The sequence below is a fragment of the Phyllosticta citribraziliensis genome (genome assembly GCF_038025025.1).
Source record: "Phyllosticta citribraziliensis strain CPC 17464 chromosome Unknown J3D65scaffold_9, whole genome shotgun sequence".
In the NCBI taxonomy this organism is placed as follows: Eukaryota; Fungi; Ascomycota; class Dothideomycetes; order Botryosphaeriales; family Phyllostictaceae; genus Phyllosticta; species Phyllosticta citribraziliensis.
The window spans coordinates 1,546,126-1,560,352 of NW_027117346.1; the positions used below are offsets into that span (position 1 = coordinate 1,546,126).

Sequence of the window (14,227 nt, forward strand, 5' to 3'; positions counted from 1 at the left end):
TTGGTGGGCAGGCAGGGCACTTGTGGCTTATCTCCGCGCCTCCGCATCGCTACAGTCCACGTTTGTTTCTTCCATCATCTTAGCTACATGTAGATATCCACAACATCTACGTACCTCACATACAGATCGCTCCCCTCGAAGTTCCTCGCCGCCTCGTCCACCTCTTTACCTGCCTCGTCCAACTCTTTCCGCTCGCTTCCGCCGCCTACCTCACGCTTCACTCCAACTGCCGTCCATCCGCCGCCATGGCCGGAATGCTTGGGCCCGGTGAGGGCATGATGGGACAGTTTCCGCTCGAACAGTGGTTCTACGAGCTGCCCGTCTGCACTCGCTGGTGGACGACCATAACTGTGGTTCTGAGCGTGCTCGTCCAGTGCCACGTCGTCTCTCCCTTTCAGCTCTTCTACAGCTTCCGCGCTGTCTACTTCAAAAGCCAGGTTCGCTTGTGATAACGCAGGCATTGTTTGTTGTACTGACAAGACATTGTAGTATTGGCGCATTCTTACCACATTCTTCTACTTCGGCCCTCTCAGCTTGGACCTATTGTTCCACGTCTTCTTCCTTCAGCGCTATTCACGCCTCCTAGAAGAAGGCTTTGGCAGGTCGCCCGCGCACTTTTCATGGCTCCTTGCCTTTTCCTCTGCCGTACTCCTCATCATCGGGCCGTGGTTCTCCATGGGTTTCCTCGGGTCCGCCCTTAACAGCGTACTGGTCTACATCTGGAGTAGGAAGAATCCGGACACCAACTTGAGCTTTTTGGGGCTGGTTGTCTTCAAAGCGCCGTTTCTGCCGTGGGTGCTCGCCTTGTTCAGCATGGCTGTCCATGGCTCAGTACCCAAGGACGACTTGTGTGGCATCATCATTGGGCACCGTAAGCCGAACCCTCACCAACGGGCCTCTTCGTGATAGCTGACATTTGCAGTGTGGTACTTTTTCAACGATGTGTACCCTCCGATGAACCGTGGCTCTCGTCCGTTGGATCCGCCCTCGTGGTGGATCCGTCTTTGGGAAGGTCGGCCAGCCAACGAAGACAACACACCCGCTGGACCCATCGACCACGGCATTGCTGCCGTACCTGCTCCAGAAATAAGATGAACAAAACATCTTCGCTTCGTTTCAAAAGTTGCTCAGATACCCGGCGATGAGGAGGCAACTTGGCGCAAGGAAATCTTTTCTGGTTATGTCGGAGTTTGGGATAAGAAAGGAAGAACTGGGTCTGGTATGTTTAAAACTGGAGGTCGCCTGTGATGAGGGTGGCTTGAATGCCCGCAATCAGTCGTCTATCGAAGCGGAAGAATATTGCCTGACTACTCCCCTACTGGTGTGTGTGCCACGACTTGCGACCAAGTCTCGCTCCCTTGCCCTTGTGCATACTCTGAATGGCTTATCTCCAACAGTTTTCGTCAATGATCATGTAGCGATACTCCCCAAGTCGCATGAAGATCGAGTCGATGCTGGAAATTGTCCACGATCAAGAGAACAAGGTATCCATATCATATAAGAAGGCCTTTTACATCACACCTTCCTATTTGCTGCTGTTTTCCGGCCTTGGCTCTACTGGCGCTGTCGTGCCAGCTTCCTTTGTCCAAGCTGCATCATGGCCGGAATAACTATCCATGCGAAATCCTCATCTCAGCTGACTACTCTCCATATAGCGGTTTGCAATCGGCAGCATATTACACGTCAAAGGGCCTGGCGGACGGCGTACCTCCCGAAAACATCCCGCTGGTCGTGTGCCCTCGGCCCGCCTGACTGGAATGTAACCGGTTGGACTAGCCTCCACCGCCACACCTTGGCTCCCCCTCGCTGCATCAAAGCACTCGGCTCAAGAGGACGACAACTGGTCACACTCCACGTGGAAATCGCAAAGGAATACATTCACATGTTCTCGAATCCAGTCCAAGCCTTGCGCTGCACCACCAAAGTACATGCAAGGTACGGAAGGAGCCTATATTCAACGATGCACGTCCAATATTGCAGCTGGGAGACACGTCTGGCCCCGTCGACGCGACTCGTGTCGCTTGATTCCTTTTGTCTTTGCTTTCGCCGAAAAAGTGAGGAATTGGATGCGCATCACGAGGCATAGGTGGGGAGATACAGCATGCCGCAGCCGCAGGCAACGGGCAAACCGTGAAAACGCAGTGGGGAAGAGCTGGAGAACCCTAGTCCTCATCAGTAAGTTGCTTAAGCATTTGTGGTCGAGAAAATCTCCCGTCGTATCCATGTCGCCCTAGTGTAACAGTGGGGTCCCCTGTCAGCTTGCGACGACTCTCAATATGCACTTCGCTCTTCTAGTTACCATTCTCAGACATTTGCTCGAATCCGGTATGAAGATTCTGCGACTCCGCCCTACCCACCCTCGACCGGTCTCCTTGCTTTGTCATTGGGTCTTCTCTCAACCTCAGTTCATGTCTACGTATCTGACCAACCTGACCACGCTCGCAGGACGCACGCACCTGGACTTGACATCCCGCGCTCGTCATCGTTATCAGCGAGATATCCAGTTTGCTGGGCATACCTGTGGCGCTTGATAGTTTGAAACTCTGTGCTACTCTTCGACAGTGTCTTTGCCAGGTTCCGTCTGCACCCCGGAAAGGCGTTGATGTTTTGGAGCCACTTTCGCAATTACACTCCACTATGCGCAGTCGAATCCATATGCAGGCCAGATCTTAGAACGCCACATCCTCCGAGTCTCCTGGGTCTGACCAAGACGCCGCATTTGGATTTTCATCCCTCCTGTTGGCGCAGTAAACCCACATTCTCGACTCCTGAAGGACCCCGCGTCTCCAGCCTTTTCATGTCGCACTTGCGCCTAGCAATTCTGGACGACTAACCTCGCTGTCTCCGAACTATTCTGTGGTTTATGGGCAGCTCATCCTGCCAGCTCAACTGACGTCTCATCACGGGACTGCGTCACACTTGCTCCCGCGACTGCCTAGACGCAACACTAGCATGAAACATGGCTAATATCTTCAGCTGTTGAGCGTTCGCAGGGACGTTGAGTCCCGGGTCGCGATCGTTGTCGCCCATTGCGACTTGCCCTGCTTTGGTGCTCAGTCCGCCCGTGCGCCATGGGCAACAGGTTATACGATGAAATCCCTCATCAAAAACATTCTCGACACGCCAGCCACTTTGCGACGTGTCGATAACTCCGAGAAAGATTCTTGTTCGCAGATTGCGCGGCCGTGAGTTCTAGACGCGATTCAAGGCGCAGCTACACTGGAGGAGCATTTCCAGTTGAACAAGCCCAAAAACAGAATGATTTCCCAGCTGTTGGCTATCGAAGAGTTCAGCGGCCTAGGAAGAGATCTCTGGAAGCCCCCACGGGCTATCAACGAGGATGGCATTGCGGACATCGCATTCAACATCTTGACAACGTTTCTGCCTCCCGTCCACCCTCTCAGACGAACATCTTGTGATTTCTAGCCCAGCCTGGTACAACTCCGAAAGCTCGGCTCGGCGTCCCCATTCGCATCTCGGCCCATCCCCACCGACGCCCACGTTACCTCTACCGCATGTCATCCGTCAACCTGTGCCATTCTCCGCCCCTGTCAGAAGAATGGGCCGGCCCGCCATACCCAACAGATAGGGCGCTCGGATGCCCAAGCCCGAGGCAGGGCGATATGGCACCCGCCTCTCCCCTGCATGAGCTCCCACGAGGTTATCTGGGTCTTAGCCGCGCGATCATACCGGAGCAGTTACTACAGTAATGATGGTGGGCTGGATCACTTGTTGTCAGTCCTGCGCCTCATGGTTTTTGTAGTCGTGGGTATAAAGAATCCAGGTTGGACGCCGACTTGAAAGCTCATCGCCAGCCTTTGCACATCTCTGTCTTTGCGGTCCTAAGCAACAGTCTCCGTACTTTCGTTCGGTAGACTTGCCCTGCCACCACCTTCCGGGTACACTGTCCACGGCTCCAGTCCTTTACCAACTGTACAAGATGATCACTACTTCGCGTCTCGCCTCCCTGGCAGCTGCTTTTGTCACTGTGAGACACGCTTCTGCTGGATTCAATCCGTCCTCGAAGAACAATGTCGCCGTCTATTGGGGTTTGTGATGTTCGTGGTTGGTGAAGCAATAATGACTGACTGGCTGCAGGGCAAAACTCTCATGGGAGGGGAGGTGATGATCCTGAGGCTCAGAAGAGACTGGCTTATTACTGTGCAAGTATGATCCACCGTGGCACTGATCAAGCACGGCGAAGCTGACCAACGTGACCACAGATTCCGACATCGATGTACGCAAACTTTGAAGTCTTCTTGTTTCCATCTGACTCTCATTTAGGTCATCCCCATGGCTTTCATGACAAAGATTGGCGGCGCCGATGCCCTGCCGGAGTTGAATTTTGCAAACCAAGGAGACCCGTGCGGCATGTTCGATGGGACAAACTTGAAGAACTGTCCCCAGATTGCGTGAGCTTCCCCTGACACTGCCTTTGATCCAGCTGCTGATGTTCCTCCAGTGAAGACATTGTAACATGTCAAGAGCAGTACGGAAAGACGATACTTTTGTCGATTGGAGGTGCTACATATACCGAGGGAGGATTCCAAAGCGAATCCGCCGCTGTCACTGCAGCCAACAAAGTTTGGGACATTTTCGGCCCCTATAATTCGGGAAGCAGTGCCCTCCGGCCCTTTAATAACTCTGCAGTTGACGGGTTCGACTTTGATTTCGAGTCTACTGTCCAGAACATGGTACCCTTTGTGCGACAGCTGCGCACTCTTGTGGATTCCGCGTCTGATGGAAAGAAGCGTTACCTCACTGCAGCACCACAGTGCCCATACCCTGACGCCGCAGACCAGCAATTTCTCGACGCCGTCGGAATGGACGCCGTCTTTGTGCAGTTTTACAACAACTACTGCGGCGTGCAGTCGTACAGCCCGGGATCGAGCCAACAGAACAACTTCAACTTTGACACCTGGGACAAGTGGGCCACGCAGACTTCGCCCAACAAGAACGTCAAGGTCTTTCTTGGGATTCCGGCCAGCTCGACGGCTGCTGGAAGCGGTTACCTGGAGCCGACGGCCCTCGCGCCCGTCATTTCGTACGTCAAGAACTTTTCGAGCATGGGTGGCGTCATGATGTGGGATGCCAGTCAGGCGCTCTCCAACAAGGACTTCCTGGCGCAGGTCGCAGGCGAGCTTGACACTTCGTCAGCGCAATCCACGTCTGCTGCCACTAGCGCTGTGGCTTCCAGCACGGGGACAAGCAGCTCGGCCTCGCAGCGCTCCACCGGCGTCTCGTCCTCTTTGTCGTCCTCGGCGGCGTCCAGGAGCAGCGCCGCTTCGACCCTCGTCACAAGCGTGCGCAGCTCCTCCCTCACCTCGTCTTCTTCGGTTGCTGCCCCGTCCTACGACGCGCCTCCCGTCACCAGCCAACCGCAGCAAATTCTCTCTCGCGCCACGGACGCTCCGTCTGAGGCTGCCAGGTCGGGATATGGAATCAGCAGTGGCAGCAGCAGCAGCGTTGTACCCGCCTCCTCGATCCAGGCAGTGCTGCCCCCTTTCCACCATGGCCCGCCTCCGCCTATGCGCTCTTCTTCTTCCACAAGAGGCAAGCCGCATCGCTTTGTCTGCGAGGAGATCGTCGACGATGATGCCGGCGAAGCGGCTTAGATTGGTTTGTAGGTGCTAGATAGAACAGCCTGGGTGTCTCTATCGTCATAACGATCGCTAAAGACGGGATGAATTTGTTTTTGGCTCAGTGGCGTGGCATGTCATGATATGACGACGCACACGCACATGAGATGGAGTCTGGCAGATGGACACGGCCGCAGATATGGTATAGGCTTGATGCTTCTCGGAGTCGTTCTTCGCACATTTTGTACTTCTCTCGCTCAAGAGGCGGATGCTTTGCTCTCTTCCATTTCTTCTGTCTTTCGCTTCTCCATGTCCCCCCTTTCCACATCTTCGTTTGCTCCTATGTCTCTCTCGGTCAAGGTGTCTTTCGCTGCATCTTCCATTCAAACATTCCATCACTCGCTTAGACAGATAGCCGTATATGCTTGTATCTTTGCCTAGGCGCCCTGCTTTTGTCTTTGTCCTTCCCCATCCCCCTCCCCACATTTGTCTTTGTATCTTTCTGTGCATACGTTTCACTCGCTTGTTCCCGTCACTGGCTAAGCAACCTTCTATCCCCTCGTTAGATCTCAGCTGAGCTGGAATTTCGTCCTCTCCAACTTTCGCTTTAAGAGATAGGGCGCTATGTAGTATTATGAGAATAGAACTTTCTCACTGATCAAAAGTTTCTCTTCTTCGGCACGTGCGTCCGATGCCTTGGAGTACACTTAACGCATGGTATCGGAAAATCTCTGCTTCATTGATTGAAGTCATTCGTGGGAGGTAGTAGGTACAGAGACACACGGCGTGGCATTAACAAGACACCCCACTCCCATCCACTTTCTCGTCACGCTGCATACCACACGCGTATATCCTTCCACGACGCGTCCATCATAGCTAGCGTATTGACGTCACGAACAGCGGAGATACAGGGGTTCTCACAGATAAACAGCCAAGTCAGAAGCTCCATTCCACTGCTCGCCCCCGCTATGCTGTGGCGGCATCTGGACTCGTCCATCCAGGCCTGCAAAAGCCCATTTCGCGGCGCGTGTATCATGTGTCGCGGCCACCTGGTCCGAGAAGAGGGGCTCCGGTTGTGGGCCAGCCAGACAGGCGTGGGGATCGTGGTCACCAATGACCGCATCCCAGCCCGGTTCGGTCCGCTCCTTGTGGAGGGAGTGGGGTGCTGAGTAGCGTGGAGATTCATGACACGACGGAAAGCTTCTTAATGGACGATGGATGTGCTGCGCTGTCATGTGGTCTTTGTGACGACTCGATTGCGGTATATCTGAGGGGCTCTTTTCACAGGATCAGCGGAAGGTAGAGCGTGCTGTGGCTCGACCCGGCGCGGGTGCTGGATGTGGCGCGTTGGCTTGCTTCGTGGGCGGAGAGGGTCGCGTGGGCGCGGAGACAGGAGGAGGAGAAGGAGTACCACTTTCCGCGTTGAAAACTTCGATGACGACTGGAATGGAAGACGGTGGTGGAAGAGCGTAATCGGTAATCGGGGCAGACAAACGAAGAAGATGGTGGAAAGGCAAGTTGTAGTCCACAGATTTCGGCGAGGGCGCGCGTTTGGAAACTGTCTCGCGTTGCCGGTGGGTGCTGTTTGTTTTGTTGATTTGTTTGACGTCTGCATAATGCCAACCCTGTCGCACTCTGCGGCGCTCGCTCGCGCTCTAGTCTGCCACTGTCGTCTCAGGTGGACCCCCTCGCTCTCCACGCTTTCTTCTCAGTCCGTCGACGTCGACCTCATACCTACACATCACGGCCTCCTCTCCCCGCGGACGAGCACGCGACCACTCTCCTTATCCTGCCGTGACATGCCCAGAAGCCTGTCGACCTAACCTCCACCTCCTCCGTCTTCCAATGCAACATGGATGCTCCACGGGCATCCCGTCACCATTGCTATTCTCAAATCTTCCTCTTCTGGCGCGTCGGCGCGGCAGACAGGGAGCATCCATGCCGTTCATGCGACGTCCCTCTTCAGCCTCGAAAGATGGGATCCCGGTGTTGCTGCATGCAACGCCGCTTCGGAGGCGTCTTTGTGCCATGCGGAGCAGCAGTAGCGGCAGCCATATGGCGTCACGTTCGTACCAACCACTATCCGGTTTGCGCCGGCTTGTTGGATGTTGTCTGGATATCTGGCTGACTCGTTTCTGTCACTTGAAGCCTGCGCTACGTGGGAGGGCAGTTCGGCCGTAGAGAGACGGCGAGAGAGCGCTCATGAAGCTGATTATGGGGTGAGAAGGTGGGGTGTGGCGATTTAGGTCAGGAGATTGAAAAGGTGGTAGAAAGGCGCCGTGGCGATGTAAGTGGCGTTTTCTTGCGCCCGTCGTCTACTCACGACGAGCCTGACAGATAGCAAGCGCCTACGCAGGGGATCAAAGAGAAGAGATATCTTGCAGCACTGCTGTCACCTCCAGGGCGCATTGCATGCCACAGCTAGAGGGATTGTTGCTCATTGCTTCACTCGCGCCGAGGGAGCGGACATCCTGCATTGCAAAACGCTTCGAGGTCAAGAGTCCCGTATTCATTGATCAGTGCTCAAGAGAGGCTAGCCAGTAAGCAACCGCCCACACAGAGAAAAAACCCACGAGACCCAAGTAAAGCAAGGCAAGTACCGATCCAACCGCTTTTCAAATGTCATCCGAGCAGAGCAAGACTTTTTGGGAAACCAGGTCTGGAGACGCCCCCATCCGACGTGCCTGGTTCCTCTTTTAATGAAATTGACTTTGTCGTTGTGTTCGGCAAGGACTGTCCTATTGTCGAAGAGAAGCCTCATTCTTTTGTGGCGCCGAGCCAACAGGTTCGGGGCTGGGGTGTTTGGTTGGGTTCTGAATGGAGTGTCAAGTGTTCGGGCAAAAGACTCAATGCTCAGACTTCTTCGACCAAGTTGTTCTCCCAAGCCGAAACGTCCGAGTCGGCTTCGCTGGTCACCTCGTCATTAGCAGCTTCGTTCTCCTCGTCGTCATTCTCGTCAGTCGTGATCTGCTCCTCTTTGATGTAGTTGGCGATCTTGGCGCTAGCAGCACGGCGGGGAGTAGAGCGGAAAGCAGTCGTCTCAGCAGGGCTGGCGGTGTCAGCGGGAGTTGGGTATCCCACACGCTCATTGACGCTGCCGTTGGCCGTGACGCTCTGGTCCTCGGAGCCGTTGGGAAGGACACAGGTCGTTGCAACATTCTTGTTCGCCCTCTTCTTGGGCGTTGGGGAGCCACCACCAAGCTCCTTCAGCTCCTTGCGCGTGCTCGACGGAGCTGGCGAGTCTGAATCAGAGCTGTCGTCGAACCTCTTACGCTTCTTCGCAGAGCGGGGAGTCGCCTTCGGCTGGGGAGTGGCCTTGGGCCTGGCGTTGGTGACCTTGACGGGAGTCGTGGTAGCAGAAGTACCGCCAGACTTGGTGGCGACGTTCTTCTTGATTTTTCCCAGGATTTCTTTGATCGCGCGTGCGGTCGGCTTCTCATCGCCATCACCAGCTGCAGCTGGTTAGCGAGACGGCGGAAATTTGTGAGTGAGGCAACTTACGCCAGGCATCGACCACCCTCTGCGCGTCGACGGCGACCTGATGGGTGTTCATGATGGTCACAAACAACTGGGACCCAGTCAGTGGAGTCTGGAAGGGAAAGTGAAGAGCATACCGTAACTTTCTTGTCCGAATCCCAACGCACAGGCATTTTGACGAAGTGTAGTGAGGCTGTGCAGGTCAGCTTGGATTGTTTGCATTGTGTCTCACGTGCGAGGATTGGGGAGTTTCATGGCAAGCATTGGGGTGGGAGCGACAGTCATGTGAAGTGACTGCGCAACAGCCATGCCAAGGTTTGCTTGAATGTGGATGTCACATTGTGAACGGGAGTTGGACATACCAATTGAGAGGAGCTTTGTCCAAGTGCTGTGAGCAAGATGGTTGATGCTGACGTGTGCAAGGTGGTGTTGAGAAGGTCGGAAGTTGAAGTGCGGTGGGCGGAAGAGGTGGAGGTTGAGGTCTGGATACGCAGCAGAGCGGAACTTTAAGGTGAAGAAAGTGACCCACGCTCCGGCGTTACGCGAATTATCCACGGTCTTGCCCCGTTCAGTGCGAGGGCGCGTCCTACCACCGCGTTTTCTACGGCGCAGCGGAAGTCATGGCCTGGCAGAGGCTGGCAACTCACAAAGACAGGTTCCGCAAGAGCTTCTGTATCTTGGGGATGCATTTCAAAGTATAAACCAAGCCGGGGGAGCCGACTGAACATTGGCCTGGCAACTCAACCTCGACCTACTGAAACGCTGGTAAGATGGGGAATTGCGAATCATGATTGCAGCGACCTTTGGCACTTCTAGCATCAAAGTCAGCGACGAAAGCCAAACGTGCAGATGGGCTATTGAATCTCCCGATCATTGAAGAGAATCGCGTGTCAAGCCAGGGGCGCACACTTCGGTCATGGCACAATGTGTGCTCGCGTAGCATCATACGGACTTCAAGGCGCTAATTTATGTGCACTCTGTATCACTCTCCGGACGAGTCCAGGCTTATCATCAACTCTAGCTGATAACCACTTTGATTGAGATGACTCTTATTTGAGTGTACAAGGAAAGCCTTGAAGGGCCAAGGCTCCCTGCACGTCACACCTGGAGTGGTCGTCGTAAGTCCTATGGAGCTTCGGAGGAATTTGTCAAAGCTTACGGACTTCCACAGAAGATAATTCAGCCCATTTATGATACCCGACTAACATACCGAAAACGCAGCATCAGAGGAACGGAAAAAGAGGAAAAAGACCCCAATTTGAAAGGTCTTCCTTGTAAAACCAGTTGAGGAGCGCAAAATGGACAAAAAGACACAATATTGACAATGTGAGAAGGCCTACCCTTCCTTGAGATAGATGAGGACAGGTCAAGAGCAGTCAAAAGATGTGGGTTGTCGTAAAGCACAACCCCAAACCACTGCTCGGCAATGCGGGGCAAAGTTAACGAACACGACATGTATGCCGTCAAAGGCAAAAGTAAAGTGGGCACAGAAAGTAAATGTGCCAGGCCAATCAGATTGGCGTCGGAGATACAGAAAGGAGGCAAGTGTGCCCATCATGCGTGGCGTGTATCATCAACGGCATGGGTAGGCGCGGAAAGTGCAAGAGAAGGCTGGAAATATGCACGTTGTGAGGACGGACAAGCTGTGGTCGTGCACAGCGGAGGAGGAAGATTGGTAGAGAAGTTGGCAAAGACTTCGAGGATGCTGTCAAGACCCACCCGGCGCCGTATTTCTCCGGATTCGCGACCAAGCGGTGCACCGTGTCAAAGTACGTGCAGCCGGCCCTGGGCTTTGTCCTACGCATCTGCAAGCGCCCAATCTCCTTTGCCTCCTCCTGCACATCTCTTTTTCCTACGCAGCCAACTCGCCGATCTGTCACATCTCGCCGACGGGATGGCTGCACATCGAAACAGCTCCTTTCCGCAAACGCAAGCCCTCGCATCCAGTCGTTCCACCGCGACATGTTTTAAGACGCTCAATGTGCGGTCGGCCCGTCAGGGAACTGCTGCTCTCCCGCCTCTAGCAAGGGTCTGATGTCCGTAAACTTTATTAGCAGTTCAAGGGGCCGTTGCATTGGCAACGGGCGCAAGTCATGGCCTTTTGGAGCTGGAACTCTACGTGTTCATGTGTACTCAGGATCTCCCACCACCAAATTTCTATGGTGAACGGCGAATCCCACACCAGCCGCCGTGAACTTTCAGTTTGCACAAGAGAAGCTTTTGGGCCGTAAGCCAGGATCCCGTTGCTTTTACGCCAGACCCTGGTGCTCCTTCCGCCCCATTCGGTTGGGATTCTTTCTTTTACGACAGACCGTTTGTCTGGAAATTTTCGAAACACCAACGCACTGTCTCCATCGTGATCTGGATACATATTTTTTGTTTTGTAATATCTCTGGCATAAGCATCGCTTTTGCCCGATTTTCTCTTTTGACTTCAGATTGATCCACTTGCTTTGACCGTGGGCAACGAGCGCAGTGTGAAGAAAGTAGAAAAGAAGATCAGTGTGTGGCACGCTTCTGCAAAGCTTTTGCAAGGCCTTCCAAAGCTGGTTCTCAATGTTGAGTATCTAAGTATCTACACTCATCTGCGACAAATCGTTTTCCGATGAGTGAATTTCGACCGCGAAGTGGACATCCTTGAAGGGTGGTCAATGATCACAAGTCCTGCAATTGCTCCTCCAAAATTGAACTCGCAGTCGCAGCTGGGTGCTCCATCGCAGCATCGTGGTTGATTCGGCGTGCCAATTGCACCAGAAACAGTAAGTTCATCAGACCCAAATGATACAAAGCAGCAAGACATTCACATTGAAAGCTGAGTTGCAGAAATCATGGAATCGCATTCATCATTTTTGGTGGTCAGAAGCCCAGGTGCGAACTGGCCCTTTTCCAACCCCACTGCTGCCGATACCGCAAGCAACATATGTGCTTTTGAGGTTGCCAGAGGAAACCGTGCAAGTGTTCCCAGGCTGAAATCAAACAATTCCGAGACTCCGTTACCGAACCGTCCTCCAGCTCGATTTGCTGGCAAATGGAAACTTAAAGACGCACTCCTGAGTTGTCGGCGACCACGTTTTGTAGACTCCGATAAATCCGCCCCAGAACTCCACCGAAAAAAAAAATTGAAAATTGAAAACGTTCCAGAGTCGCATCTCTACTCGATCGTGTGGTAATCATCAAACCTCCTGGTATTCCTCGGAAACGTCGTTGGAGAGAGCGCCAGGGTTCACGAAGCCAATTTCGCTGTAGTCGAAGAACGTATTTTCGTTCTGCGCCACAATGTCAGAATCCCAGGACGACGGCGTGGCAGCTGCGGAGGAAGAGCTGTCGAGCTCCAGCTTGATAATTGGAGACATGTTGCCAGCAGTGCTCTTCTTCGACTTCTTGGAAGGCGACTTCGCGACCCTTCCAGACTTGACACCTGCGTAATAATTGAGAACAATGAGCAGAAAGGGGGGCGTAGAGGGACTTACGATTCTCGGTAGACGGCGTAGCCTTGGGCTTGCGGGGAGTCGAGACCGCCGACTTCGGGCGCGTCACTGGCATCTGACGACCTTCGTCCACAGCCTCTTTCTGGAGGAGCTTTGCCTCCTTTCTGGCATGGCGGAATCGACCCTCAATGGCGTCGTAGGTGGCACCCTGGCCGTAGTAGTAGGCGACCTTCTTGAAATCAATCTGCGGTGAAGCGGACCCTGGTTAGCAAAGCCGATCTTTTCTTTGCATATTGTTGAATGTGTTGATGCCAGTTCGGCTAGTTCGGGCAGTTCAAGTGAGGTCGGGCAGTACAAGTGGGTTGGAGTTCGAGAAGACCAAGTGAGTTCGGGCAGTCCAGGTGAATTCGGACAGACCAGGTGAGTTCGGGCAGATCAAGTGAGTCCCGGATAAGAAATTGTAGACTTACATTGCCTTCTGCGGAAGCACACATAGCAGCCAACAGGCGCCTGTAGGATTCGGGGGTCTTCCAATCGATGGGCATGGTGAATTGATGTTTGAGGCTGGAAGTTTTCAGTATGGAGAAAGGCGTCTGGATGTGATGAGAGTAGTGGTTGTAGAGTGTTGTGTGATCGCGTGAAGTGATTGTGGGATGTGGGAGGTCTAAGCTAAATACCCCTACGACGGCAGTGGATCCTGCTCCCGGTTGACGGGATTGGCAGACGGGGACAGCTCTTCCCACAACCACACATATCACCGACAAGTCCAGAGTAGCCTCACAGTCATTTGCCTCGCAACACCAACCACTGCCAAAGACCGCGTATCCTACGTCATGCAGGGGTCATTGGCATGGCTCTGTCGAACAAAAAAAGGTAGCTCGCGTCTTCCTGCCTCGAATTAACGCGAGAGCGCGTCGCGGGAGCCTCCGGGTGTCCGCGGGAAGTGCACGCATATCTGCCCTGATCTCATTCTGAACATTGCACTCACCCTAAACTACTCCTACTGCGCTAACACCCTGGTCGGGCTTCGTTTTGGTGCGAGTGCGACACATGCGATGCGGGCATGGGTCCTCCCGTTTGGTGGTGTGTGCCATCCTTGCAGTGCCCAAGGTCCAAGGGTGCCTTGCATATGCCATTGACGACGTTGTCGTGCAACATGGATTGTGAAATCGACACATCTTACAATGAGTATTATCTCATCCATTGTGCGGCATTCGACTGACCAAATGAAGAGGCGAAGACTAGAGGACTCTGTAACACTACAGCCGTAAAGCACAGTCAGAGTCCGTTACATCAATCATTTATTACAAAAAGTTTCCTCTGCTGAAATTCAAATCTTCGAGCAGATTCAGTCCACACCTACTTCAATGTCAATCTCTTATTCTCAGCGTCACCAAGGCACAGTTTTTCTAATATATCGCCAGGCTCCAAGACAAGGCACTTGTGAGCAAAGTCCCCATTCTACCAACGATATATACTTGAAGAGATTCATATGTTCAAGAAAATCTCGACTTCACTGTTACGGTTTTGACGATTGACGACTGATTGATAGCATTTTCCCTTTGTGTCCAACACTCATTTACCTACTTGCTTGCCTATTCAGGCATAGCGCTTTTCTACTCTAGTTTAGCCTTTATCATTTGCAGTTAGCGGCCGCGGCTCACCAAGCGTCTTAATGCTTCGCGAAGCCTGCGACCTCCAAAGAATCAACTTTTACTTCATCTCCATCCTCGCTCTTCCTACA

At 53.4% G+C, this 14,227-nt stretch overlaps 4 protein-coding genes across 4 annotated transcripts; 2 read left to right on the top strand and 2 right to left on the bottom strand.

Moving 5' to 3' along the window:
* Positions 1–245: 245 nt before the first annotated feature.
* On the top strand, positions 246–1,095 carry J3D65DRAFT_556926 (ER-associated proteolytic system protein Der1; the record flags this gene model as incomplete). The annotated part of the gene is made up of 3 exons (XM_066797286.1): positions 246–437; positions 490–871; positions 923–1,095. 3 exons carry the CDS (start codon positions 246–248, stop codon positions 1,093–1,095), a joined length of 747 nt encoding a protein of 248 aa, XP_066653306.1.
* A 2,588-nt stretch (positions 1,096–3,683) lies between these two features.
* Positions 3,684–5,644, top strand: J3D65DRAFT_479482 (glycoside hydrolase superfamily). The gene is made up of 5 exons (XM_066796574.1): positions 3,684–4,049; positions 4,099–4,167; positions 4,224–4,237; positions 4,285–4,412; positions 4,463–5,644. Exons 1-5 carry the CDS (start codon positions 3,941–3,943, stop codon positions 5,613–5,615), a joined length of 1,473 nt encoding a protein of 490 aa, XP_066653307.1. The 5' UTR covers positions 3,684–3,940; the 3' UTR covers positions 5,616–5,644.
* Positions 5,645–8,096: 2,452 nt separating this feature from the next.
* J3D65DRAFT_479557 (uncharacterized protein) lies at positions 8,097–9,395 on the bottom strand. Its single transcript, XM_066796575.1, has 3 exons — positions 9,194–9,395; positions 9,081–9,147; positions 8,097–9,031 (listed from the first exon to the last, which is right to left on the bottom strand). Exons 1-3 carry the CDS (start codon positions 9,227–9,229, stop codon positions 8,433–8,435), a joined length of 702 nt encoding a protein of 233 aa, XP_066653308.1. The 5' UTR covers positions 9,230–9,395; the 3' UTR covers positions 8,097–8,432.
* Positions 9,396–11,763: 2,368 nt separating this feature from the next.
* Positions 11,764–13,117, bottom strand: J3D65DRAFT_632932 (uncharacterized protein). The gene is made up of 3 exons (XM_066801074.1): positions 12,954–13,117; positions 12,526–12,727; positions 11,764–12,473 (listed from the first exon to the last, which is right to left on the bottom strand). Exons 1-3 carry the CDS (start codon positions 13,026–13,028, stop codon positions 12,229–12,231), a joined length of 522 nt encoding a protein of 173 aa, XP_066653309.1. The 5' UTR covers positions 13,029–13,117; the 3' UTR covers positions 11,764–12,228.
* Positions 13,118–14,227: the final 1,110 nt, after the last annotated feature.

Coding starts and splice junctions, on each gene's coding strand:
- J3D65DRAFT_479482 (XM_066796574.1), top strand. CDS start 3,941: ATGATCACTACTTCGCGTCTCGCCTCCCTGGCAGCTGCTTTTGTCACT. Junction 4,050..4,098: donor CAATGTCGCCGTCTATTGGG/GTTTGTGATGTT, acceptor GACTGGCTGCAG/GGCAAAACTCTCATGGGAGG. Junction 4,413..4,462: donor AAGAACTGTCCCCAGATTGC/GTGAGCTTCCCC, acceptor ATGTTCCTCCAG/TGAAGACATTGTAACATGTC.
- J3D65DRAFT_479557 (XM_066796575.1), bottom strand. CDS start 9,229: ATGCCTGTGCGTTGGGATTCGGACAAGAAAGTTACG. Junction 9,148..9,193: donor ATTCGGACAAGAAAGTTACG/GTATGCTCTTCA, acceptor ACTGGGTCCCAG/TTGTTTGTGACCATCATGAA. Junction 9,032..9,080: donor GAGGGTGGTCGATGCCTGGC/GTAAGTTGCCTC, acceptor AACCAGCTGCAG/CTGGTGATGGCGATGAGAAG.
- J3D65DRAFT_632932 (XM_066801074.1), bottom strand. CDS start 13,028: ATGCCCATCGATTGGAAGACCCCCGAATCCTACAGGCGCCTGTTGGCT. Junction 12,728..12,953: donor GTGCTTCCGCAGAAGGCAAT/GTAAGTCTACAA, acceptor GCTTCACCGCAG/ATTGATTTCAAGAAGGTCGC. Junction 12,474..12,525: donor TACGCCGTCTACCGAGAATC/GTAAGTCCCTCT, acceptor ATTATTACGCAG/GTGTCAAGTCTGGAAGGGTC.